Genomic DNA, 22,947 nt, shown 5'->3' with positions numbered 1-22,947 from the left:
TGCAGAGTCCCCTCAGTCTCCCGCATGCTGTCTATGGCGCAGCCTCTCGACGCAGCCCGCGCGCTCGTAGATCGAGCGCGGGGCATGATTCGACTGGCATGTCTCGACCCTCCCCGCACTGTGCGTGCAGCAGCGGACTCCTCCCCTCCCCTCCAAGCGACGTAGGCGCTCAGGCGAGGAGCCGCCGGAGGCCCCGGCCGCAGAGCCGACGGCCGTGGGGCTGCGCTTGGGTGCCGCAGAGCCGTCAGGCGCCGCCGCGTGTGGCGCGGCGGCCGCGCTTCGCCTCCGGCTTCTCCTCCTTCTCGGCGCTGGGGCGGCCGCGCTTCGGCTTCTCCTTCGAGACGGGCGCCTCCTCCGCCGCCGGCTCGGGCGCCGCCGGCTCGTCTGGCTCCGGCTCCGGCTCCGTCGAAGCGCGCCCCTTCTTGCCCGCCACTGGCGTCTTGCCCTTCTTGCCCTTTGGGAGGGAGACGGTCGAGGTGAGGCAACACCCCCCCCCCCTCTCTCCCCACACAGCGGATCTCAGCCGCATCTCTCGCACCTTCTTGCCGGCGGGCGGGCTCTTCCCCTTGGCGGGGCTCTTCTTCTTCGCCTGCCCCGGGGGGGAAAGAGAGAGGGGGAGGGGTCTGGAGGGGGGGCAGAGACTGGGCTCCTCCCCCCCCTCGGCAAGGGGGGCACAGACATGGGGCGGTTGTGGGGAGGTGTGGCGGAGTCCGCGCCTCCTCGGGGAAGGCGACAAGCCGCTTCTCCGTCGCCTCGGCCTCTGCCGCAGCGGCGGCGGCCGCCTTGTCCGCAGCGAGCGCCGCCGCCGTCTGCAGCTTAGCGTCGCGAGCCTGCAGTGTGAGGGCGCGAAGTCAGACCGCGTGTGAGAGTGTCGCGCACTGCACGCGCGAACAAGCGACGGGCGACTGCGGCGACGGGCGAGGGCGGAGCGGCGTGGACTCGCGAGTGGGCTCCGAGTGCCAGCTGCAGGAGTGCCAGCTGCAGCGCAGAGGGCCTGGCGTGAGCTCTCTACGACTGGCGGCGCCTGCAGCGCCGCCGCCTGCGCCGTCGCCTCGTCCCCGGCGACGCGCGCCTCCACCTCGGCGGTGGCGGTGTCCTGCGGCGGGGGGGGCGTGGGGAGGTCGGGAGAGGACAGCGCGGCGCGTGGTCGCGGCGGGCGGGCGGCGGAAGAAGGGCCGGGAAGGGGTGTGTGCGCGCGGCGGCGAGGGGTGGGGCGGGAGGGGGCTGGGGGGTTCAGCCACCGCGGTCGCCGCCGCGAGCGCCTCCTCCGCGGTGAGGAGCTCCGCGCGCAGCTTGGCCGCCTTGTCGGCCGCCTTCTTCTCCTCCTTCCGGGCGGACTCGAGCGCCTGCGCGTCGAGCACACGACGAGTCGGGGCGGGAGCAGGGTCTCGCGCCGTGTGAGCACCGCGTGAAGTCGGGGGCTACGAGTACAGCGAATGCAGCGGCGTGCAGTACACGGGGTCCGGAGTCTGCATCCAGGCTCGAGCGCCTTGCTCTTGGCGTCGGACCCCTTGGCCGCGGCCTTGCTCAGCTTCTCCGCCGCGCCGCGCGACGCCGCCGCCTCGGCCTCGGCCTCCGCCGCCAAGCCCGCCTCCGCCTGCGCCGCCTCCGACTTGACCTGCGCCAGCGCCGCCTGCGCCTCGGCCTCCGCCTGCGCGGCGGCGGCGGCGGCCTCCTCCTCGGCGATCCGCCGCTGCTCCTCCTCAGCGGCCGCCTACTTCCGGAGGCAACGCGGGGGGTCATCTCGGACGACCTCGAGCCGCCGCCGCCCCCTCTCTTCGGCCCCGCCTTCTCCGCCGCCGCCTTCTCCGCCGCCGCCCGCGCCGCCGCCTCCTCCTCCGCCTTCTGTGCTGCGGCGATGGCAGCCTCCCGCTCCGCCTGGAGCCTCGCAGCCTCCGCGGCGGCCAGCCGAGCCGCCTCCGCCGCCGCGGCGCGATCGGCCGCCTCACGCTCCGCCTGCTGTCTCGCCTGCGCCTCGCGCTCCGCTTTGGCGCGCTCTGCCTCGGCCCGAATCATCTCCGCCTTGCGCGTTGCCTCGTCGATCGCCTGCTGCGCCTTCGCCGCCCGCTCCGCCTCCGCATCCGCGGCCGCGGAGGCGGCCGCGGCCTCCTTCGCCGCCTCCTCGGCGGCCTCGGCGGCCCGCTGCTGGGCCGCCTCGGCGGCAGCGGCCTCGGCTTTCTGCCGCGCCGCGTCGGCGGTCTGTTTGACGACCGCCTCGCACTTTGAGGCGCCGGATATGCTCTCGCGGCGGGCGGCCTCGGCCTTTGCGGCGCGGTCCGCCTCAATCTGCTCCGGCGTCGGCGGCGGCGGCAGCTCCGCCTCCTGCGACGGCTTCGGGGGACTCGAAGCGTCCATCCAAAAAGAGTCCATTGCTGCGGCGGAGGGGAAGGCGTGCAGTTGTGAGGGCGGGCAAGGACGGACGAAGGCGGTGGAGAGGGGGCGACGGGGCGACGGGGCGAGGGGGCGGCCCTACCTGCCGGTTGCAGGTTGCAGGCGGCTCAAGTCAAATGGCCTCTCCGGAAAGAGAGAATGACAGCGCACACTGCAGACAGAGACACAACACAACGCGCTCTTTTCACCTTCCTACCCAACCTAAAAGCACTCTCTCGCATTACAAGGGACACTCTGTCATGTCATGTCGGTGGACAAGACAGATCCACCGAGCATGGACAGCCTCACAGCCTCAGAACTCGAACCCGAGCCGGCTGAAAGAGAAAAAATAAAGAATGCAGGGACAGCGTTTGTGGGGACTACATGCGACTTCGTTTGTTGAAAACTTTAAAAAGAAAAATCCGCTCGCGCGCCGCCTTACTGACATACGTGTGTGTATGCATCCTGAGGAGGACGCCGTCGAGCGGAGCCTGCGCACCCTCGAGCTCCGGCGCGACGCGCGACCGCGGGCGCGGCTGCTGCTGCCTGCGTCTCCGGCTGGACGGGAGGTGGCGCCACCGGCGCCGCCGCTGCTGCTGGCCGACGGCGCGGCCAGGCCAGTGCTGCGGCGTCTCCCGCCGCCGCCTCCCGCCGCCGACCCGGCGGTCGACGCATCGGCGGCGTCGGCGCTCTCCGCGGCGGCGGCGGTCGAGCTGCTTGGGCTGCCCAAGCTCAGCGCGGGGAGCGCGCTCAACGGAGACGGCGTCTTGCGTGTCGAGGAGCGCCGCGCTAGCCACGCCGAGCGCGACGTCCGGCGGCGGAAGGCGGAGTCGCGCCGCGCCGCCGCACACCGCATCAGGCCGCCTCCGGTGCCGCGCGAGCTGCGCTCGTCGTCGCTGGTGGAGTACGCGGACGGGGTGGACGTCATCGCGCCGGCGGACAACATGAAGGCCTTCTTCAAGCTGCTGCACACCGAGGCGGCTCGGCCGGCGCACCATGTCGCCCTCCCGGAACCCGTCTCGAGCCCTCCTCGAGCCGGCCTAGGCGGCCGTCTCGCTGGCCGTGCACCGCGTCGGAGACTGCCTCGTCCTCGAGGGCCTCGAGCTCGACCCGCCGCTGCGGCCGGCCGGGGACGAGGCCGCCTCCTCTGCGGACGAGCCGGAGCCGCAGCGGATGGTGCTGCAGCGCAAGGCCCGCCACTCCACCTCTCGGCCACCTCTCGGCCACCTCTCGGCCACCTCGCGGCCACCTCTCGGCCACCTCTCGCACCCTCTCGGCACCCTCTCGGCGGTGGCGGCGGCTGCAGGCCCACCACTCCCGCTTCCTCACGTACTCCGTGGCGGCGGCCGGCGGCGGCGGGAGCGGCAGCGACGGCGGCGAGGACGCTGGCAGTGGCGGGCCCGGCGGCGGCAGCGGCGGTGGAGACGGCGGCGGCGGTGGCGGCGGTGGCGGCGGCGGCGGCGGGGGCGGGGCTGGTGGTGGGGCTGGTGGTGGGGCTGGTGGTGGGGCAGGCGGCGGCGGCGGAGTCGGAGGAGAGGAGTCGGACTCGGACGTGGAGGAGTGGATGCCGGACAAGGAGGCGCCGCGCGGCTTCCGCCGCGTGGTGCGGTGGCAGCTGGGCGGCCTCTCGGTGCCGCGCGGGCCGGGCACGCTGCTGACACGCCTCCTCTTCCATCCCTCACACCGATCTCTTCCAGGTGCTGCTCGGGTCGGACACGCTCATCTGCAGGCACGACGGGCCGGGCGGCGCCGCCTCGATCGACACGTCGCACTCGTCGGCGAGCGGCCGCCGCGTCGGGCGAGCTCGGCGAGACTGCCCGGGAGGAGCTGGGATTGGACGGACACGTGTAGGCCGGCTACGCAGCGTCGGGCGTCTCAGTCGCCCTGCACGACGCGCGTTCGGACGTCACTTCGCTGGTCTGCCTCGACTACTGGCTCGACGCCGTCATGTCCTCCTCGTCGGAGGTCGGCATCTGCCTGCACAACGGCGGTGTGGTGCAGGGATACCGGGCGGTGCCGACAGACTCGCTCCCTGCTGGCGGCGGCATCTGCACAGACGGCGGGTTCTCCCCGGCTGCCGTCTCCTCCTGCGCCGTGTCGGTGCTCCGTGCCCTGCAGCGAGCCTCGGCGGACCGGCGGACTCGGCGGACGTCCGTTCTTCGCCACCCCCGTGCAGGTGCTCCGCTTCCTTCAGCAGCACTGCACGCGCGAGGCGGCAACTTACTGGCTCGTCCGGCGCGACGGCGGGCAAGAGCTCGAGCTGTACGACATCAGCGTGCTGGAGCTGGGCGAGCCGGAGCCGGACGCCGCCGCTGATGCCGCCGCCGCTGCCCGCAGCGGCGGGTCGGCTGGCGGCGGCGGGTCGGCCGGCGGCGGCGGGTCGGTCGGCGGGAGCGAGGGCGGGAGTGAGAGCGGGAGCGAGGGCGGCGAGGAGGAGGGGATCGGGTTCGACAAAGACGACGAGGCGGCGGCGCACCCGTTTGCGGAGCCGGTGGCGCTCCTCTGCGCGCGGGGTGGCTGAGGCGACCACTTGACTGAGTGGGTCCACTTGTGATGCAGGTGGCGCTCCTCTGCTGGAGGATGGCGGAGCGCCTCTCTCCGTCCAGCCGGCCGGAGGCGGCCCGCCGCCGCAGCCTGCTCCGCTCGTGCGTGCGGCTGCTCGAGCAGTCGGAGCCAGGGAGGGCGCAGCTGCCCCTCGCGGCAGCGGCGCACGAGGGCCTCGCCGACTCGCACCTCCTCGAGGCCCACCAGCTAGAGCCCCTCCCTTCGGCCGGCGGCGCGCTCGAGCCGCCCCGCCACGGCGACGGTCCGTCGGAGGTCGTACTGGCCGTCTTCGCGGGCCGCATCCCGGAGGTCTCTCGGATGGAGCCCGACCGTGACTGCTGGCTAGGCGGCCCTCGCCGCCATCGCGGCGCACCGCTCGGCAGCGCGCGAGCTCATCGCCGGCATCGGCGCGCTGCGCGGCGTCTGCCGGCCCGGCGCCGCGCCGCCGCGCCTCCTCCGCATCATCGCCAAGCTTGGCCGCGCCGAGCTGGCGACGGCGCGCCGCTACGTCCTCGCCGGTCGATACGGCCGTGCAGTGGCGACACTACGGCGCGCGGCGCGCGCGCACGCCGCGCTGCGCGCGCCTGTGATCGCGCTCTCTCCTCAAGGGCAGCGGGCGGCTCCGCCCGTCGCCACGGCGGGGGAGCGTGGCTTTCTGCGCGTGGGCGTAGATGGGGAAGACATAGCCACGCCCTGACGGCCGCCATGCAGCGGGCACGCAGTCTCGCGCATGCTCCACGAACAAGCGCCACGCGTCGAGGGGCTGCCGGCGCCGTGTGACTCGTCCTCCCCTCCCACCCCACTGGTCTCGGCCCCACTTGGCTCACGGGTGTCCGCCCCACTTGTCTCCACCTACAGGCTCGTGACCCTCGCCGACGCGTGCCGCCTCGTCGCCGACCAAGCGGCCGCGTCCGAGCCGGCGGCGGCGCGCGCGGCGCTCGCCCGGCACGCGAAGCGCGCCTCTTGAGCGAACTGACCGACTGCCCCGTGACGCTCGGTGAATGTCGCCAACAGGCATGCGGAGGAGCTGCGCCTCGCCGCCGAGGACCGCGAGTTGCAGATCCCGCCGTGGGCCGTCGCGGTGCTGCGCTCCTCCGCCGGCGAGCCAACCGCGAGCGAGCCCGCACGCGAGGCGGCGGACGCCGCCGCGCCCGCACCTGCCGCCGCGCCCGCACCCGCCGCCGCGCCCGCGCCCGCGCCCCGGACGCCGCCCTTGGCGGGGGCAGCCCCATCCAGCGTCGCTGGCGGAGGGACCCCGTCCTCGGCGCCGTCCCCTGCGCTATCTCCTGGCCCCTCCCCCGGCGCATCGACACCTCCGCCCATGGCGGCCGACGGCGACGGCGCGCCGACGATCGTAGCGTTTGCGCCCGATGCGGAGGGCAACTACAAGCTCGCCATCGGCTTCTTCCTGTCGGCGGTCAAGCAGGCGCCTTCCGCCATGACACGTCCACACGCCCATGGCACATCTGACGTCGCGTCGTCGGTACGTGCCGCAGGTGCCCGCCGCGTCGCTCGCCGCCACGCACGCACGGCTACGCGCGGCGTACGAGCAGCTCGGCGAGTTGTACGCCGTGTCGGACCGGTACACGAAGGCTTGCCGCCACTACCACCAGGGTGTCGAGCTCTTCCGCTCCACGTCGGACCCGCGCTCGGCCGCAATCATGTCGATCGCCTTCGGGCGCACACTGCGCTCGCGCCTCGACGTGGCCGGGCCGCCCGACCACGCGGGCTTAACCGGCGTGCCGGCCTCTGCCGGCGGCGGAGGCGCCGCCTCCTCGGAGCTCCTGCCCGCAGCGGCGCGCCGGCTGGCGGCAGCGCAGGGCGGCTCGGTGCCGGCGCCCTCCGAGATGTCTGCGGCGGAGCTGCAGGACTTTGAGCGGTGCGTCGCCGCGTTTGAGCAGGCGCAGGGCCTGGCCAGCACCGCCCGCGACGACCTGCCCGGGCAAGAAGGAGGCGGCGGCGGCGGCGGCGGCGGCGGCGTCGGCGGCGGCGGCGGCGTCGGCGGCGGCGGCGGCGGCGGCGGCGGCGGCGGCGGCAGCGGCGGCGGGGGCGCGGTCGTCGGTGCCGAAGGCGGTTGCGATTCGCTGTGGATCGAGGCGGAGCTCGAGGTTGGGCGGACGCAGCTGATGCAGGCGGTGCGTCTCGAGGATTCGCTTCCGTACGCGCCGCGGTCGGCCGAGGCGGCGGCGGCGGCCTCCAAGCTGATGGTGGAGGCGGCTGCGCGGCTGGAGCGGTGCGGAGCGCGGGCCGCGGCGGGCGACGCGCGGTACCGGCTCGGTCTGCTGATGCGGCGGGAGGCAGAGCGCGCTGCGGCGGGCCGGCCCGAATCTGCGAGCGCCGCAGCCCTCGCCTCCTTGGTCGTCGCGAAGGAGCACTTCGAGGCGGCGCTGAGACTGCTGCCTCAGCAGGAGAGCGCACGCGACACTTCCGAGACACCTCCTCCACATACCGCTCTTTGGGTGCGGAGTCGTGCTGTGTGGCCCGCCCCTCCTCTGCCCACGCCCACGCCCACCGCCCGCGACGTTTGCCGGCGACGTTTCCGACGCGTCCACGACACGTCCACAGGAGCGGCCTGCGGAGCATGTGCTGGCGCGGGTCGACCTCGCGTCGCTGCACCGCGCGCTCGGCGGCGGCGGCGGCGGCGGCGATGCCGTCGCTGGCCGCGAGTGCGAGCTGCGCGCGGCGCTGCGCTGCGTGTTCGCCACGCACGCCATCTTTTGCCTGTACGCATTCCCGATGCCGCCGCGCTCGCCGACCGCTGATGGCGCCAGGGCCCTCATGGGCGGGGCGGTGCCGCCGGCGCGCACCGGCGGCGCCGACGAGCGCCCTACCGGAGGGCCATGCGCGCAGGTGGCGGCGACGTGGCCTCTGGTCGAGTCAGAGGTGCAGGCGACCCTGAGGGAGCTCGCGAGGCTGCACTCGGGCGCGGGCGACGGCGCGCGCGCTGCCGCGTACAAGGGCATGTACCGGCTCGCACTGACGCAGCGCGAGCTGCTCGGCACGGACGTGCTCCTCCATTTGGCCGAGGAGGAGGCGCGAGCCAACTCGTCGTCTACTTGAAGACCTCTTTTCATCACATGCCTTTTCGTTTGCCCCGCCGGCCGGCACACCGCGTGTGTCGGCTCCCAGCGCGTTTGTTTTTCAAAGGAAAAGGTTTTAAAGGTCAATATCAAAGGAACTCAGCAGTTGTGTGTGTCTGTGTACAGCAAGCAGAGTATCGAACTCTCGTTTTTTGTGGGCCTTGGGGAGCGCTTGCACTCGCTTGACGATTCCTTTCTCTCGAGACACGAGGCAGCTACTCGGGCCCCGCGAGCCGCGCCTGTGCGTGCCGAAAGCCAGAGCCGAGAGAGGCGTGGCCGCTGGCGCGGTGCCGCTCTGCCCACGCGGCGAGCTCCCCGCACGACGCAGCCAGCGCCGCACGCGAGGTGGCAGTCAGCTGGCCGGGTCCCTCTCCCCGCCCGTCGAGCAGCCCGCGCGCCTCGGCGCAAGAGAGAAGCGCGCCTTGCAGGATGAGCACGCCGTCGGCGGCGGGCCGCTTCGGCCGCAGCCGCAGCAGCGGTGGGAGGGCCTCGGCGAGCGTGGCAGAGGCAGCGGCGCCGTCAACGGCGCCGAAGTAGGGGCTCTGCTTTCCGCCGATGGAAGGAGACTCGAGGAGCGAGCACAGCAAGCCCGCCTAGGTACGAGTGATCGTGCGGTGCGCCCTGGTGGAGACGAGAGGCTGGCTCCAGTGGCTTCGGGTGGCGGGTGTGTGAGGTATTCCGCGTCTAGCCCGGACCCCGCCTCCACTGAGAGGCCTCGCAGCGAGCGCACAAAGCGGCCGCGCGACACGGCGCACGGCAGCGCGGTGAAGGCAGCCGCGGCCGCATCACGCACCGCCTCCGTGGGCACCGTCTTGGAAATGGCTCGGAAGTGGCTCGGAACTGTCTCGGAGCCGGCCGCACACAGCGCGTCGATCAGCGCGGCCGCCGCCGCGCCAGCGCGCGGGTTGGTGCTGGCAAGGCAGGCGCATGCGGCCACGGCAACCTCCTCGCTCGAAGCGACGTTCGAAGCGACGGGAGAGAGCACGCTGCGGCGCATCGCGTCGATGACGATCCGGAGGACAGGCACCGCCCGGTGTGAACGCGCCGCCGCCGCCGCCGCCGCCTCCCCCTCCCGCGCCGGCGCCATCTCGGCGAGCAAACTCCGCAGCGTCGGCGCGAGCTGCTCGTGGCGCGCGGCTGTGTCTGCCACCGCCGGCGCCGCCGGCGCCGCCGCAGCCGCCGCCCGGAGGGCCGCGCTCGCAGCAGGTGCGGCTGCAGGTCGGGCGGGCTGCAGTGCCCCGTGCCAGAGCCACGAGAGCACCTGAGGTCAGGCAGGGTGAGGCAAGGCAGGGCGAGGCAGACGTCTCGACGCGCTAGTTTGGCACGCGCGCGCCGCAGCGCATTGAGAGTGCGCTGAGCGTGTGCGTGCGTGCGTGCGTATGTTGTGTGCGGGAGCGCCTCTGGCGGGATGCGCAGCCGCGCCGCGCCGAGGGAGAGCGAGAGGGTCGCGAGCTTCCCAGGGCGGCACAGCTCGAGCTGCTCGAGCGCACTCGACGCCTCTCCACCTCCGCCGCTCCCTCCTCCTCCTCCGCCGCCGCCACCTCCGCCGTCGTCGCTGTCGTCGCTATCCTCGTCGCTGTCGTCCCCCATCCCGCTCAGCGCGGCGCGCACCACCGCTGTCAGCTTGGCTGGAGCAAGCGAGCCACCCGCCTGCGCGGCGAAGAGAGGGAGGGAGGGTGGGGCAGGGGTGGTGGGGGGGGAGCGAGGAGCGTGTTGTGCAGCGCAGATCTGCAGCCCTCGCATCTACCGCCGCATCTAGGGCCACCGACAGCGCCGAGCAAAGCTGCCTCTGCGGCGGCGGCCGGCGGAAGCGACCCCGCGGCCGCGGCGGCCACCGGCGCGGACTCCCGTCCCACGTGCTCCAGGAGCGTGGGCACGTGGCAGAGCGGGCCGCGGGTCGCAAGCCGCCAAACGCGCGCCTCCGCCGCCCAAGCCGCCGCCTCCGCCTCCGCCGGAGCCGCCGCCTCCGCCTCCGCCGCCTGCACCGCCTCCGCCGCCGCCTTGGGTGCGGTCGCCTTTGGCGCTGCCGAAGCCTTGGGCGCCGGCTCTGCCGCCCCCTGCCGCGGCCGCTTGCGCGGCGGAGAGGCGGACTTGGGCGCGGCGGGCGCGCAAGCAGCGCAGAACCTACGAGGGGGAGACGCCAGAGGGACTCCCGCGACGTCCCCGCCGCGCCTACCCGCAACCCTTGCTGGGGACCAATCGCCCTCCGGCACGACAATGCCGTCTGGCAGCTCGAACTCGCCCTCGCAGCCGTCGCACACGATTGCCGTCACAATCTCGTGCGGGTCCCTCTCGGCGGCGGCAGTGGTGGCAGACTTGGCCGGATCGCTAGTCCGGTCTGCGCGTCCACGCTTGGCAGCAGGAGCAGCGGCAGCAGCCTCGTCCGGTTCCCACTGCAGGTGGCCGAGCGCCTCCATCTGCGGCCAGGGAGATTGGGTGAGGGGGGGGGGGGGGGCAGAGAGGGCGTCTCTCCCACCGCGCCTTGCCGAGGGCTTCGTACTGGGAGTCGCCATCGTCGTACAAGACGAGATGCTCCTGCTGCACCTCAGTGAAGTCCTTGACGCGTCCCGTGTACCAGGTCTGCTCCTCATGCCAGAAGACTCGCACGCGCCGACCGAGCACCTCTCGGCCGTACCGCTTGGCGCGCGAGAGAGCCGCCTTGGTCTCTGGTGCGACGCTCGCAACGCGGCCGCTCGTGCGCCGCGGTGCGGGCGCGGGCGGCGCAGGCAAGTCGATACGTAGTGCGACGTCTCGAACCGCCGCCTCCGAGAGCGGCGGGGCGCCCTTGTCGGAGACGAGGGACTCGGTAGAAAGCCGGTGGTCTTTCCGAGCGACCGCTGGACGTTGTGGCTCCATGAACCACAACGTCCGCGAAGTTCCCGCCACAGATTCTTCTACACGGCGGCGGCGGAAGAGGAGGAATGGGAAGAGTGAGGGGGAGGCGGAGGCGGAGGCAGGGGCACCTGTGACGGCCCCCTACAAGAAGGGCGACTACCGGTTCGCGCGGGAGAAGAATTGCGACCTGCGTTTGCTCGACTTCGAGACGTTCGGCGGCTTCGGGGACGGCGTCCGCAGAATTCTTCGGCAGGCGGCGGACCAGCTGAGTAACAAACTTTCGCACGCTCAGCACCTCGATGAGGTCACATGGACCACCAAGAACTGGCACGGGCTGCAGATGCAGCGCTTGTCTGTCGTTCTCCACACCGCCGTGGGCGTGGCGTGGCAGACGGTGAACGAGCTAGGTGCTAGCGTGCGGGGACAGCGGCATTGTGCACGGAGCTAAGTGCATTGCCGTTCTTAACGGAGTCGCTTAGGCGGCTCCGGTGGTGTGCCGGTGATAGTACTAGCACGCGCCAGTTCGCACCTGTGTCGAGCCTGTGTGCTGTGAGAGAGAGTTGTCTTGTTTAAATTCTTCTACACTGGGTGCGTGTGACACGATGAGAAGAGAGTGCAAGATTTTCGCACAAGGTGAGTTCCCGCCAAGGAGATTTCTTTTGTTATATTTTTGCTCTCTGGCGTAGAGAGCAAGCAAGCCCACTCAACCCCAAGTACTCTCCACTTTACAGTGGTGTTTTTTCCACATCGCTCATCTGCTGCAGCCTCTGCTGGGGCGAAATGCGCGGGGTTGCGGCGCGATACCCTCGGATTGTGGCTCTGATGCCAGATGGGTCGACCGTTCGTAAGATTTGTGATGCGCATGGAGCTAACCTTGCGTCCATCGAGCTAACCTTGCGGGTGCTTGTGGGCTTCTGCGCAGCGGCGAATTGAGCCGGAGAGCGGTGCAGCACGAGCGGCAGGAAGGCGTGCCTGAATGAGGCGTCCCTCTCGACCGGATGGAAAAGAAATTTATTAAGGCGAAGACGAAAACACAATACTGGAATCGTAGATGGGATCTACGGTAGGGGCCCGGAGAAGGAAAAGAAAAAGAGAGTAGCGGCACTGTAGCGGAAGGAGTGGGAAAGAGGGAAACGGTCCGGCGGAAGGGGGGGCCCTCCAAAAGGCCAGCCTCGCTGTGTCTTCTAGTGTTAGGATCATCAGATAGTTGGGAGTCTCCGTGTTAGGATCATCAGAGGTGTCGAGGTGGCGTCGAGCGGTGTCGAGGTGGTGTCGAGCGGTGCTGGAGCGGTGTCGAGCGGTGTCGAGGGGTGTCGAGGTGTCGAGTTTGGCACACCAAGCTGCAGAACATGTGCGGGCCAGCGCCTAGCATGGTCCCAGCCTAGATGAAACCAACAACGTCCAGCGACCGCAAGTTTCCGCCACAGAGATTTTTTTTAGGGATTCTCAAATCGGTTCGGGCGGGGAACCGAGGAAATCAAAGACCGGAAATCCCGGACCGTCTTCCTCGTTTCCATCAATCGCCCACTGGCACCACTGCTCTACCCTAGGATCTAGGACCTATGCCATCGTCCCTGTCGCCGTGCTCCCGTGCAGCCCCGCAACCGGGACCGCGAGGCCGTGAGGGATCCAGTCGCCACCTCCAAGACCAACGCCGCGGCCGCGGCCGTCGACGCCCCCGAGGGCCTCGAGCTGTGTCCGTGCCGCATCCTCGGCCGCACGCAACCTCTCGAGCTCGGCAGTCATCTGATGGCACGGGAGGCGAGCGTTAAGCGACGCGTAGTGCACCGCCGGACCGTAGGGAGAGTGAGAAGGCGGCGGGTGCGGCACAGGTGGGCGAGGCTTCCGTTTGCGAGTGGTGTGTTGGAGGCGCGTGCCGATGCGGCACGGCGCTGCGCGCTGGCAGCCGCCGCGCGGTTGCGGCCAAGCTTGATCACGCTCCTCTCCTCCTCAGCCTCAGCGCGGGCGAGCGAGGCGCGCGCCAGCGAGAGCATGCTCGCCGCTGGCCACGCCAGCGCCGAGTGCACGCAGAGAGCCGCGCAGAGCGTGAGCAGCACCAGGCGGACGGACGTGCCTGCAAAGACGCCGGGCCGGCCGCGCGCGGAGCGATACTCGTCGTCGATCATGTTTCGTTGTGAACGCCGCTGTGGACGTACGAGTTAGACCCGAAAAACAAGAATTGGAACGCTCGACTTTTTTCGTTTCCGCGTTTTGTGCTTTTCGTTCTCACGAACTTTTCCTTTTTTCTGGCGGCCACCATCCAAGGAACGAGTCGATTAGTGTGCCCCCGGGCGTGTTCATATTTGTTGTTTAAGTTTATGTATGTAATAGACGCACAGTCAGCGCAAAAAACTCGTCACAATCTCTCGCGAGGGGCCCCGCCCGCCGGCTCCGCCTCCGCGTCTGCTGCCGCCGCCGCCGCCGCCGCCTGACTGCGGTCGCGAGGCGGCGGGATGGAGAGGACGATGGCTCCCACGACGAGCGCCGCGCCCGTGCACTCGTGGTAGGTGAGCGCCTCGCCCAAAATGAGGTACGCCCAGACGGCGCCAAAGACGGGCGTCATCGCAAACCTGCCACCACACGAGACCAAGTGAAGAGGAGGGGCGAGGGGCGAGGGGGGGGGAGGGGGGGAGGGGGGCGGCAGGAGGAGGGGCGGGCAGGCGCGCACCAGAGCTGCGCCTTTGGCGCCGACGCCTTTCGCTGCCCGTTGGACTGGAACCAGGTCGCTCCCGCGCCGGAGAGGAGGGAGGAGGCGAGGAGGAGGCCTGTGCATTAAGGCGCGTGCGCACGAGGCGTGGGAAGGCGGCGCACGGCGAGGGCGAGGAGGAGCGAGGCGAGGGGAGCGAGGCGAGGAGGAGGGAGGGGTGGTGCAAGGCTGGGCTACTGCGGCGGGAGGCCCCCTCGGCGGTCTCTCGGCGGTCTCTCGGCGGTCTCGCCGAGCTGCTGCGGCGTGAAACCGTTCGCCCAAGTGACCAGCTCGGCGAGGACGGCGTCTGCAGGCTCGGCGAGGCCGCCCGCCTGCTCGGGCAAGGGGGGGGCGTCTGCAGGCGAGGGCAAGGGGCGGCGAGGGCTGCGGTGCAGTGCTGCACTGAAGGGGGGGGGGTCTGGGCTGGGGGCAAAGGGCGAGCGGTGAGGGGGGACGGGGGAGGGGGGGGGGGGCGCCTGCTCTGGCAGCAGCTCGTGCACGGCTTGCGTCTTGTCGACCAAGCCGAGGAAGGCTGCGGCGCAGCCGGCCTGGCCGACGAGGCGGCCGACGGCGATGTCGTCGGGCGGGTGGTGGCGGAGGTGCGAGCTGAGCCGCACCTCGGAGCGGAGGGAGGGAGTGCTCGGGAGGGAGCGGAGGAGAGGGACGGCTCAAGCGAGGTGGGACGGCCGTCTCCCGCGGCACCTTGCTCGCCGCATAGCAGAAGCTCGCCGCCAGCATCGTGCCCTCGCCGCCGCCGACGCTCGCCGGCAGCGACTGCGGAGCGGGAAACGCCGGGCGGCGAGTCGGCGGGTGAGAGCGAAGCGTTGCGTGACTGGCGAGAGCAGCGACGCGAGTGTCTCGGGCGTGTCTATGACGTGTCTCGGACGTGTCCCGCACCTGCGGCAGCAGGCCCACGTCAGGGACGAGGGCCCAGCAGGACGCGATCAGGCCAAGGGCGCAGCCGGCCCACGTCCGCGCGCTCACCTCCCGCTCCTGTGCGTTCGCTCCCGCCAGCGCCGCCAGCGCCGGGGTGATCACGTTGACAGTCGAGTACAGCACCGCGGCGGTGAGCGCCGGGATCTGCGAGAGCGAGAGCGTCTGCAGGAAGGTGCCCAGCCCTCCGAGGATACCAAGCTCGAGCGCCTGCGAGGGTCTGAATACGGCTAAACACAGCGCAACACAGAACGACGTGTCCTCTCGCGCTCTGGTCGGGGAAGAGGGTCTGTCCTCCGCATCTAGGCTCGAGCGCCGCCACGTAGACGCTCGCCGGTACACGCCGTTCCAGCTGCTCCGACCACGCCATCGACGCCGCCTCAGCGGCCGTGACGTAGCGCCGGAGGAGCGTGAAGCGCGGCGTGGTCGCGAACAGCGCGGAGCACGAGACAGCGGCCATGATTATGAAGCGGAGAAGCACAACGATGCTCGGGTCGAGCGGAGGGCCCGCCGAGTAGAGCAGCTTGACGCAGGTCGGATAGGTGCCCCACAACGCCGCGGCTCCCACTAAGAAGCTCAGTGTTTGCAGGTCGAGCGCTGAGTCCGCGTCGTCGAGCCGGACCTCGGAGCTGGCTACGCTGCCGCTGCGCGCCAGAACATTGGCGGCGTGCCAGGCGGGGGCTAGCGCAGGCGCGGGGAGCCGCATATACATCGATGCGCGATGCCGGGCTCGACGATCCAGCAGGAAAGGGCACTGAATCGCCAGTGCGACCGAGTTCTTTTTTTGAAATGATGAATCTTGTCGAATCTCCGTTATGTTTCGATTTTCCGAAGTCCTCTGTTCACATAAACGCACAACCCCGGGCCTCTGTTCACAGACAGATAGGTTGATGTCAAGTGGGGCGGCTATCGTGGTTGGCGGCTATCGTTTGTGTCGTGCGTCTATGCGCGCTTTCGCCCTGCTGCTGCTCGCCCTCCTTCAGTCTCCATGCTCGTGCGCTGGTGTGCGCGGAGCTCGCAAGCGGGCGCGACGAGACGCGGAGCAAATTGCGGCGGCTGCGGCGGCCGGCGAAAGTCTTGACCCTCTCGGCTACTATCGATACAGTTGGCGGCCGCCGGTTTAGAAGTGCCGCAGGAGAGAGGAGGAGGCAGAGTCTGGTAAGAGTCACGACCCGGAACGCCAGATAGGCCGATGAGTGCGGTACAGAGATGCACGCCGATTACGATGGCACGCGCGCGTGGAACTGGGGTCTCGACCCATCGCAGCACGTTGCGACTGCCGCCGAGTGCTGCGCCAAGTGCCGAGCGCACGTGAAGTGCAACTCGTGGGTCTTTTGCCCCGAGGAGGCAACTGGCCACACGCTTGCAGCGTGGATCAGACTGTGCGGAGAAGCACCTTCCCTTGAGTTTTAGGTTTGCTTCGCGCCCGACGCGCACAAGCACACGCGCGGCGAGTGCTGGATGAAGGACCAGCGCGACCCGGCCTCGCCGTCGGTCAACATGCGCGGTGCGTACACGTCAAAATATCGCGCACGGCCCGGCCACCACCATGCGCCGCCGATGGTGCACTGGGTCAGTGGGACGGTCCGGCTCAAGCGAGCCGCTACTAACGGCACGTGGAGCGGGCGAGCGGTGTGGTGAGTGAGTCAGCCCCAACTCTCGCCGCTCTTCTAGTGTGTCGGGTAGTTAGTGACCAGGGGCCGGATTGTCGATTGAAGATCCCTTTATTTATTTAATTACTCACACCTCACAGCTCGGAGTACGGGGAGCAGTGCTTGCCATTTACTGGTATAGCCCCCCAGAACAATCAAACACTCTCCGGACAAAACAATCAAACGGTGGTAAAATTTACCACCCGACTCGGGGCAACCCCGGTAAAACCCGGGTATACCTGCAAAAGTTCAGGTATACCCGAGAAATACCCGGGTTCGACGTCGCGCTCGCCCTATTGCTATTGCAATACAACCAGGGCCCCTGTGCCAACTGCGGCGCGACCCGCCTGCTCAAGTATGCGCACCGCACCATGTGCTGCCGCTGCAAGTGCCAGAGAGTGGCCGCGGCGCTGCGCCAGGCACGGCTTGCGGTGCGGACGACGCGGCTGTTCCAACGTTCATCTTCAAGATCGAGGCAGTGCTCGGCATGCGCTTCTGCGATCCGAGCAGCTCATTGCAAAGAAGCGGCGCAATAAGCTGGCTGCTGCCGACAAGGCCATTTGCTACCTCACGCGCGGCAAGTGCAGAAGTTCAGTGTGGACATGACGAGGGCTACACCGACACAACAGCGCACTGCGGAAGCATCGTCAGGCGGAGCAGCAAGCAACAAATGCGGCAGTTGCCGAGTTGAGGAGGGCCTGGAGCAGGCGGCGTAGCTAGACTGTATGGCTAGATTGGGGTTGAGCCCACCCAGTTTGCCGTACTCATATGTGCTAGTCCTAGGAATGCGGTTGCTCATGACCATCTGCTCGCTCGGCGCCGAGTGGAAGGACCCCTCAAAGATCCCGGTGAAGGAGATCATCGAGGAGTGGTGGGCGCAGAGCTCGCGCAGGCGCTACGAGAGCCAAGTGTGGAGCACCTGCCTTGGCGGAGCTGGTCGGCGCTGCGGACAGCGGTGATGGGGAGTGGCGGCGGCGGCGGAGCCCCCATGCCCCAGGTTGCTGGCCCTGCGGCTGGTGCGGGGGAGGAGGCGGGCGATGGCGATGGCATCATGGCCGCCACGCTCTTCTCCTGGATGGGGGGCGGTCGTAGTGGCTAGTGGGGGGTCCACCGGCGGCCGGCGCCCAGCCGGCCGCTGCGCCCGGCTGGTGGGCGGTCGGTATTGTGCTCGGTATTTTACCATACCACTCTCTGCTCATACCATACCACTCCCTAGGAGAATCAAATAAGTGGTAAATACCACTCATTTACCAGTAAATGGCAAGCACTGACGGGGAGAGATCAGAGCAGGAGGAATCTAGGACTGCGCGAGAGGTGGTGGCTGGTGCACTGGCCGCCGTGCGGCACAGGACGGTGGTTGGGAGTTGCGAGAGTACGACACGCGCGCCCCTGGAAGCTCCGCTGCCATGTGTCCGCCCCGCCTTCCCTTCGTGCGCCCAACTAAGAAGCCCGCCCGCCGCGCCGCCGCAGCTCCGCCTCGAGCTGCTCGGTCGAGACGCGCTCGAGCGCCGCCGTCCCGCCGATCGTCGGGGTGCAAGACTCGCGGAAGCTGTCGGGGTGCAAGACTCGCGAAGGCCAAGCGTCGCCGCCGCCGGCCCGCCGATCGTCGCTGCCCCACCCGTCATCGCGCCAGTCATGATTGCTGCCGCGCCGGTAAGGTTCGCTGCCCCGCCGGTCATGATCGCTGCCCCGCCTGGCATCGCTGTCGAGCCGGTCGTCGCCGCCCGGCCGGTCACGACCGCTGACGCGCCAGCGTTCGCTGTCCCACCTGGGATCGCTGGCGCACCGGTCGTCGCCGCCGCCGGCCCGCCGCTCATCGCGAGTCCTCCTGTCATCGCGCCTCGAGCTGCGGCTGCGGCTGCGGCTGCGGTCGCGGCGGTGGCCCTGCGGCTCGCCCGACGACGGCGGCGGCGGGGCGCCGTGTTCACGCCTCTTCCGCGGGTCACGAGGGAAGGCCCAGGTGCGCTCGCGGTCATCGAGGTGTACCTTGTACACGCTGCGCAGCTCATCGAGCAGCCGGTCGGCACCGATCCAGTCGTTGCGCTTGCGGCAGTCCTCGCGCTTCTCGAGAAGATGTAGGATGCGCCGATTGTCGTCGCGCTCCTCGCGCGTGGACGCCGGCACCGCCGGCCGCCACGGCAGTTTTGCGGGGTTGCGGTCGCGGCGCTCGCCCTCCCTGTCGTCAATCTTTTTGTTCCCCCACGTCCACATGCCCATGCCCGGGCCAACGCCGCCCGTCCAGACGTGGATGCGTGAGCTCGCGCCCTTGGCTTCACGTGCCGCTCCTCGCTCGGCGTCCCTGGCCGCGGTGGCAGCGGCCACGGCGTCCGCATTGTCGGCGCCGCCCACCTCCCGCACTGTAGCCATGGCGCCGACGCCCGTGAGCACGAAACGCTCCGGGAAGCTGCCCATGTAGTGGACGAGTCGTTGGAGGCTGATTTCGCCAACGGTTTTGGCTAAATGGCACTTGATCATCAAAATCGTCGGCTGCTGGCCCGGCTTTTTCATGGGAACATTCCGCAGCGCGTCCAAGATGTATGGGCGCGGCTCGTTGAGGTGGCCACCAGCTCGAGCATCGGCGAGCTCCGCGTCAAACGCCTCGCTCCCGAAGCCTCGCATCTGCATTTGGCCCAGCCATGTTCGAACAGGGTCGCCCATGGTGCACGCCCAGCAAGCGCAGCAAGGACGCAGAGAGAAATGAAGGCCCCCGGCTCACAAGTCCGGCTCACGCGCCCCGATCTGACCCTCTACCGCACTGATCACTTCCGCCCCCTTGCTCCCAACCCATCCACCTCGCCTCGGGCCGCGCCGCGCGATCTCGGTCGATCTCGCGCAATCTCGGGCGATCTCGGGGCCGCGCCGCGCTATCTCGGGCGATCTCGGAGCGAGCGTCGCTCGGCGGACGGACGTGCGGGCCGGCCTCGCTATGGCCTAGGGTCGCTCTAGCCAGGCTGCTGCACGCGTCCAGGCGACCATGCGCGGGCAGCTCAGGCAGTCAGTTGGAGTTGCTTCGATGCACTGATACGCATCCTGCTTCTAATAATTAATACTAGCTATAGGACATGCATTGGGACTTCCAGCGTGCAGCGAACGGAGCAGCGCCCGTTGCTTCGGGCCTCGCGGTTCTTCCATAGCGCTCTTTTCCTCCCGTCTGGCGATTCGAGCCGATTAGCCATTTTTACGCGAATTGCACGAATTGCACGCGAAATGCAGACACAGCGCGATGCCGCGCCGGTCTCTGAGAAGACGGACGTGGAAGGGGCAGCGCCTCCGGCGCCAGCGTCGGCCAAGCCGAAGCCAGTGCGTGCGCGCTTCGACCACCTCGATGGATGCCGCACCTTTTGCAGCTTCTGGGTGGTGATGGAGCACCATGCGTCGACCCTCGAAACTGGAGACTACGCTGGTGGCCACTTTGCGCCGCTCTTTTCGAAAGGCAACGCGCCCGTCTCGTACTTCATCGTGCTGAGTGGCTTTGTGATGTCCTATGCCTACGGCGAGCGCGACTTCGACGGGGTTGCGCAGACTAGCTTTTACATCCGCCGCTTTGGCCGCGTTGGGTTGACATACTACTGCGCCTTGCTCTTCCAAATGGGTGTGACGCTCCTCTTTAATCCATACTACCGCGAGCACGGCTGGCGTATCCTCCCCCCGACGTGCAACTACGGCGGCTTCGAGCACAACCTTTTCGGGTGGGGTGAGGAGGGCGAGTCAAACTGCTCGCCGACCAAGGGCCTGCTGACCAACCTGCTGATGGCGCAAGCGTGCTTCAACCAGTACGGCATGATCAACGCAACGAGCTGGACCGTGTCAACGCTCGTTTGCCTCTGGTTCGCCTACCCTTATCTCCAGCCATGCCTGAGATCTGCCAGCAATCGGCAGCTGCTGTTCGTCGTCGTACTGTCGGTCGTGCTCTGTTGGGCCGTCACGCTCTTTGTGTTGTCCTCGCGTGTGTTGGGCCCGGCTGCCGAGCAGTGGTGGGTCGGATACGGACCGACGGATCCAGGCTGGCAGAAGTTGGCGCAGGTGCTGCACCTCTCGCCCGTGCTCCTCTTCCCAGAGTACCTGCTCGGCCTCTCGAGCGGCCTCCTTTGCCGCCGAGGCTGGCACAAGGAGATGTACGGATGGAGCGCAGTGGCAACGGTCGCCGTGCTTTTAGTGCCTGTTCTCGCTTCTCTCCCAAACTCGGCGCTCCCCGGCGGCAACGGCTGGATCGGAGTCATGCCCGACTGCGCGCCCGACGAGCCGATCGACGTGGGCGTGGTGCACGGCCGCTGCTCGGGCAGGAGCGTGTTTTACGAGGCGGTGCCTGCGCCTCTGTTTGCGCTGTGGATGTACGCTTCGTGCACGGCTGTCGCCCGCGCGACGGAGCTCGGGCAGGTCAAGGGTGCATCCTTTGGGCCCGTAATCGACTTCGTTTCTTCGCCAGTCCTCTCTGGCATCGGCAAGGTCTCCTTTCAGGTGTACTTGTTCCAAGAGTCGTGGGCAAAGATCTTCAAGGAGCTGACCTCGCACGTGCCCACACTCGATGGCGTGCCAAAGGCGAGCGACGAGGGCGACACGAGCGGGATCTTCAACTTGCCGCGCGACTCGCCCAACCAGGCCGTCTACTTCGTCACCTTTCTGCTCTGCCTGTACACGTTTGCGGCCGCATTTGTGAACTACGTCGAGGACCCGGTCATGGTCCATGTGATGCGGTGGATGGCGAGGGCCATCAAGAGCAAGGCGGTAGTCAACTGGTTCTGTGCCGCGGGCGCGGTGATGGCGCTGCTCTACTGGGGCATGGCCCTCGGGCACACGGGCTGGCTTTGCTACCTGAGCGTGTATGGAGTCAGCTCGGTGCCGTTGCAAGCCCGTGGCATCGAGCGGGACTTTCCGTGGGTAGATGGCGATGTCAACGACTGACAAGCCGCATTGTCTACGGGGAGCCTAGAGCGCTAGGGTCGTCCCTCTCTCGGGTCCTTGCCTAGGTCTCCCCCTGCGAAAGATTTTTTCAACGAGGTAAGGGGTAACGGAAAGGGAAAGGGGTAAGAGGGGTGCGGAAACGCACTTCTCCATTATAAATAAAAGGGGTCGATCTCTCGTCAAAAAGTTCTCTGACGAGAAGGATATCGTAGTGCTTACGTTAGTGGCAGTGGACACGTGTGTGCCCCCGCCCGTGCACGATATCGTCTTGGCGTGGGCTCAGCGCCAGGGGGGCAGGGTGTATATGTATGTAAAAAGGAGAGCGCAAAGATTTCGTCAGGGACGGGGAACTGGAAACGAATCGGAAACGAATCGGAACCCGGAAACGCATATGACAAGAACGTCGAATAGGAACGAGATGGACATGGACGTCCGATCGAACCGCAATCGCAGTTCGCGAGGGTCGGGAAACTGGAAGTGGCCCGCATGTCGGAGCGTGCGCGGCACACGGGAGACGGGGTGGCGCGGCGAAAGGCGCACCAGGAGCGGCAGCGCGACGAGCGCGAGCAGCGGGAGGAGGCCGACAGGGCGGCGGGGACCGTCCTGCCGCCCGAAGAGGGCCGGCGTCGAGTTGGTGAGCGCCGACGACGTGTTGAAGGGTGTGGCCGAGACCGGCCCGAACTACACGCTGCTGCCGAAGCGGGAGCGGAAGGCAAAGCGGCGGCGGCGGCGGCGGGCAGCCGCCGAAGCGTCGGGCGAGAGCGCGCGCGAGGATGGCATGGATGGGCTCCACGAGGCGGCGGCGGCGACAGCCGGGGCCACAGGGAGGCCGTGTCGGGCGACGCGAGGCAGCGGGTCGATGCGAGAGGCGTCGGACTCGGAGTGGGAGCTCATAGACGTCGGGGGCGAGACTGAGTACTGGGACACGCGAGTGGGGGGCGATGAGAACTACCTGGGCGAGGGCGCCTTCCGGGTGGAGGCGGTGCGGGGCGAGCGGCGCGGCCAGTCCGGCGCTGTCGAGTACGAGATCAAATGGGAGGGCTACGCGTCGGACGAGAACACCTGGGAAGAGGCGGAGGACGTGTCTGCCGATCTCGTCGCGGAGTGGCACCGGGAGCGAGCGGCAGCGGCAGCGCGAGGCGACATGCAGGTGGAGGCCGGCGGAGCGGGGGAGGGTGGCGCGAGCTCCGGTGGCGTGGGCACAGCGGGTGAGAACACCACCGGAGCCGCGCGCCCAGGCTGCAGCAGGGTGCTGCGCAGCGCGTTGGCGGACGCATTGGCGGAGGAGTGGGGAGAGGAGGAGGCCCTGTTGGGCGACGTCGAGGTGCCGCTCCTCTCGCCGCACGGGCCCGACCTTTCGAAGCATCTGCGACACCTGCGCCGGCTGCTACGCGAGTTCCTTGCGGAGGAGGCGAAGGAGGGGACGGGCGTGCCGATGCAGTGCACCCCGACGGGCCAGCATCCGACCATGCGCTGGACGATCAAGTTCGGGCGATGGCTGGCCACCACGCGGCTGCGTGTGTGTATATCAAGAACGCTTTTGTGTGCGCGTTGTGTGAGTGTGTATGTGTGCCTTTAGAGTCTAATGTGATGCACACAGTCGACACACAAACATCACGTGGTCGGATGTGGTGCCTCCCTGCTCCCACTTAGGTATTAAGGTATATAGGATACATTCAGACGACGGCGGCGCCCCCCGCGGTCCGCGCACCGGCCACCGCGGAGCAGCGCCGAGCGCGCCCCGCGTGCGCCCCTTCCAGTTCCACCCCGCCGCACTAGCGGGGGGGTCGGGGGGGGGGGGGGGGGTCCAGGGGACTCTGTCACTCTGCCACTCTGTGTGAGCACCACACTACTCTGGGATAGCTTTAATTTTGTTCCTTCAATTCCGCAGAGAGGACTCTCGTGTTCCTGTTCGTTTCGTTTTGTGCTGGCCGCTGGACTCCTA

General features: G+C 68.7%; 7 protein-coding genes across 7 annotated transcripts; 3 read left to right on the top strand and 4 right to left on the bottom strand.

Moving 5' to 3' along the window:
* Positions 1–244: 244 nt before the first annotated feature.
* EMIHUDRAFT_447532 (hypothetical protein) lies at positions 245–1,998 on the bottom strand (the record flags this gene model as incomplete). Its single annotated transcript, XM_005794347.1, has 7 exons — positions 245–454; positions 539–589; positions 717–830; positions 1,025–1,096; positions 1,242–1,346; positions 1,490–1,714; positions 1,789–1,998. Coding segments are annotated over 7 exons (987 nt in total), but the record flags the coding sequence as incomplete, so codon positions are not given.
* Positions 1,999–8,067: 6,069 nt separating this feature from the next.
* On the bottom strand, positions 8,068–10,850 carry EMIHUDRAFT_461047 (hypothetical protein; the record flags this gene model as incomplete). Its single annotated transcript, XM_005794346.1, has 6 exons — positions 8,068–8,587; positions 8,788–9,255; positions 9,606–9,644; positions 9,830–10,118; positions 10,191–10,411; positions 10,539–10,850. The coding sequence occupies 6 exons, from the start codon at positions 10,848–10,850 to the stop codon at positions 8,210–8,212; spliced, it is 1,707 nt and encodes a 568-aa protein (XP_005794403.1). The 3' UTR covers positions 8,068–8,209.
* A 2,138-nt stretch (positions 10,851–12,988) lies between these two features.
* On the bottom strand, positions 12,989–15,154 carry EMIHUDRAFT_194610 (hypothetical protein; the record flags this gene model as incomplete). The annotated part of the gene is made up of 8 exons (XM_005794345.1): positions 12,989–13,075; positions 13,294–13,399; positions 13,498–13,594; positions 13,787–13,847; positions 14,016–14,132; positions 14,218–14,289; positions 14,413–14,658; positions 14,771–15,154. 8 exons carry the CDS (start codon positions 15,152–15,154, stop codon positions 12,989–12,991), a joined length of 1,170 nt encoding a protein of 389 aa, XP_005794402.1.
* A 238-nt stretch (positions 15,155–15,392) lies between these two features.
* EMIHUDRAFT_194609 (hypothetical protein) lies at positions 15,393–16,089 on the top strand (the record flags this gene model as incomplete). Its single annotated transcript, XM_005794344.1, has 3 exons — positions 15,393–15,566; positions 15,637–15,777; positions 15,862–16,089. 3 exons carry the CDS (start codon positions 15,393–15,395, stop codon positions 16,087–16,089), a joined length of 543 nt encoding a protein of 180 aa, XP_005794401.1.
* A 1,172-nt stretch (positions 16,090–17,261) lies between these two features.
* On the bottom strand, positions 17,262–18,743 carry EMIHUDRAFT_431891 (hypothetical protein). Its single transcript, XM_005794343.1, has one exon. It carries the CDS (start codon positions 18,723–18,725, stop codon positions 17,541–17,543), a length of 1,185 nt encoding a protein of 394 aa, XP_005794400.1. The 5' UTR covers positions 18,726–18,743; the 3' UTR covers positions 17,262–17,540.
* A 717-nt stretch (positions 18,744–19,460) lies between these two features.
* On the top strand, positions 19,461–21,002 carry EMIHUDRAFT_95158 (hypothetical protein; the record flags this gene model as incomplete). Its single annotated transcript, XM_005794342.1, has 1 exon — positions 19,461–21,002. One exon carries the CDS (start codon positions 19,461–19,463, stop codon positions 21,000–21,002), a length of 1,542 nt encoding a protein of 513 aa, XP_005794399.1.
* Positions 21,003–21,488: 486 nt separating this feature from the next.
* EMIHUDRAFT_95157 (hypothetical protein) lies at positions 21,489–22,581 on the top strand (the record flags this gene model as incomplete). Its single annotated transcript, XM_005794341.1, has 2 exons — positions 21,489–21,636; positions 21,851–22,581. 2 exons carry the CDS (start codon positions 21,489–21,491, stop codon positions 22,579–22,581), a joined length of 879 nt encoding a protein of 292 aa, XP_005794398.1.
* Between the last annotated feature and the right edge of the window lie 366 nt (positions 22,582–22,947).

The sequence above is a fragment of the Emiliania huxleyi genome, assembly GCF_000372725.1.
Source record: "Emiliania huxleyi CCMP1516 unplaced genomic scaffold EMIHUscaffold_1, whole genome shotgun sequence".
Lineage (NCBI taxonomy): Eukaryota > Haptophyta > Isochrysidales > Noelaerhabdaceae > Emiliania > Emiliania huxleyi.
The sequence above is the reverse complement of the archived record's forward strand: the minus strand, read 5'-3'. Positions and strand labels throughout refer to the sequence as shown.

Excerpts from the sequence above, each read along its gene's own strand:
- EMIHUDRAFT_431891 (XM_005794343.1), bottom strand. The coding sequence starts at position 18,725 with ATGCAGATGCGAGGCTTCGGGAGCGAGGCGTTTGACGCGGAGCTCGCC.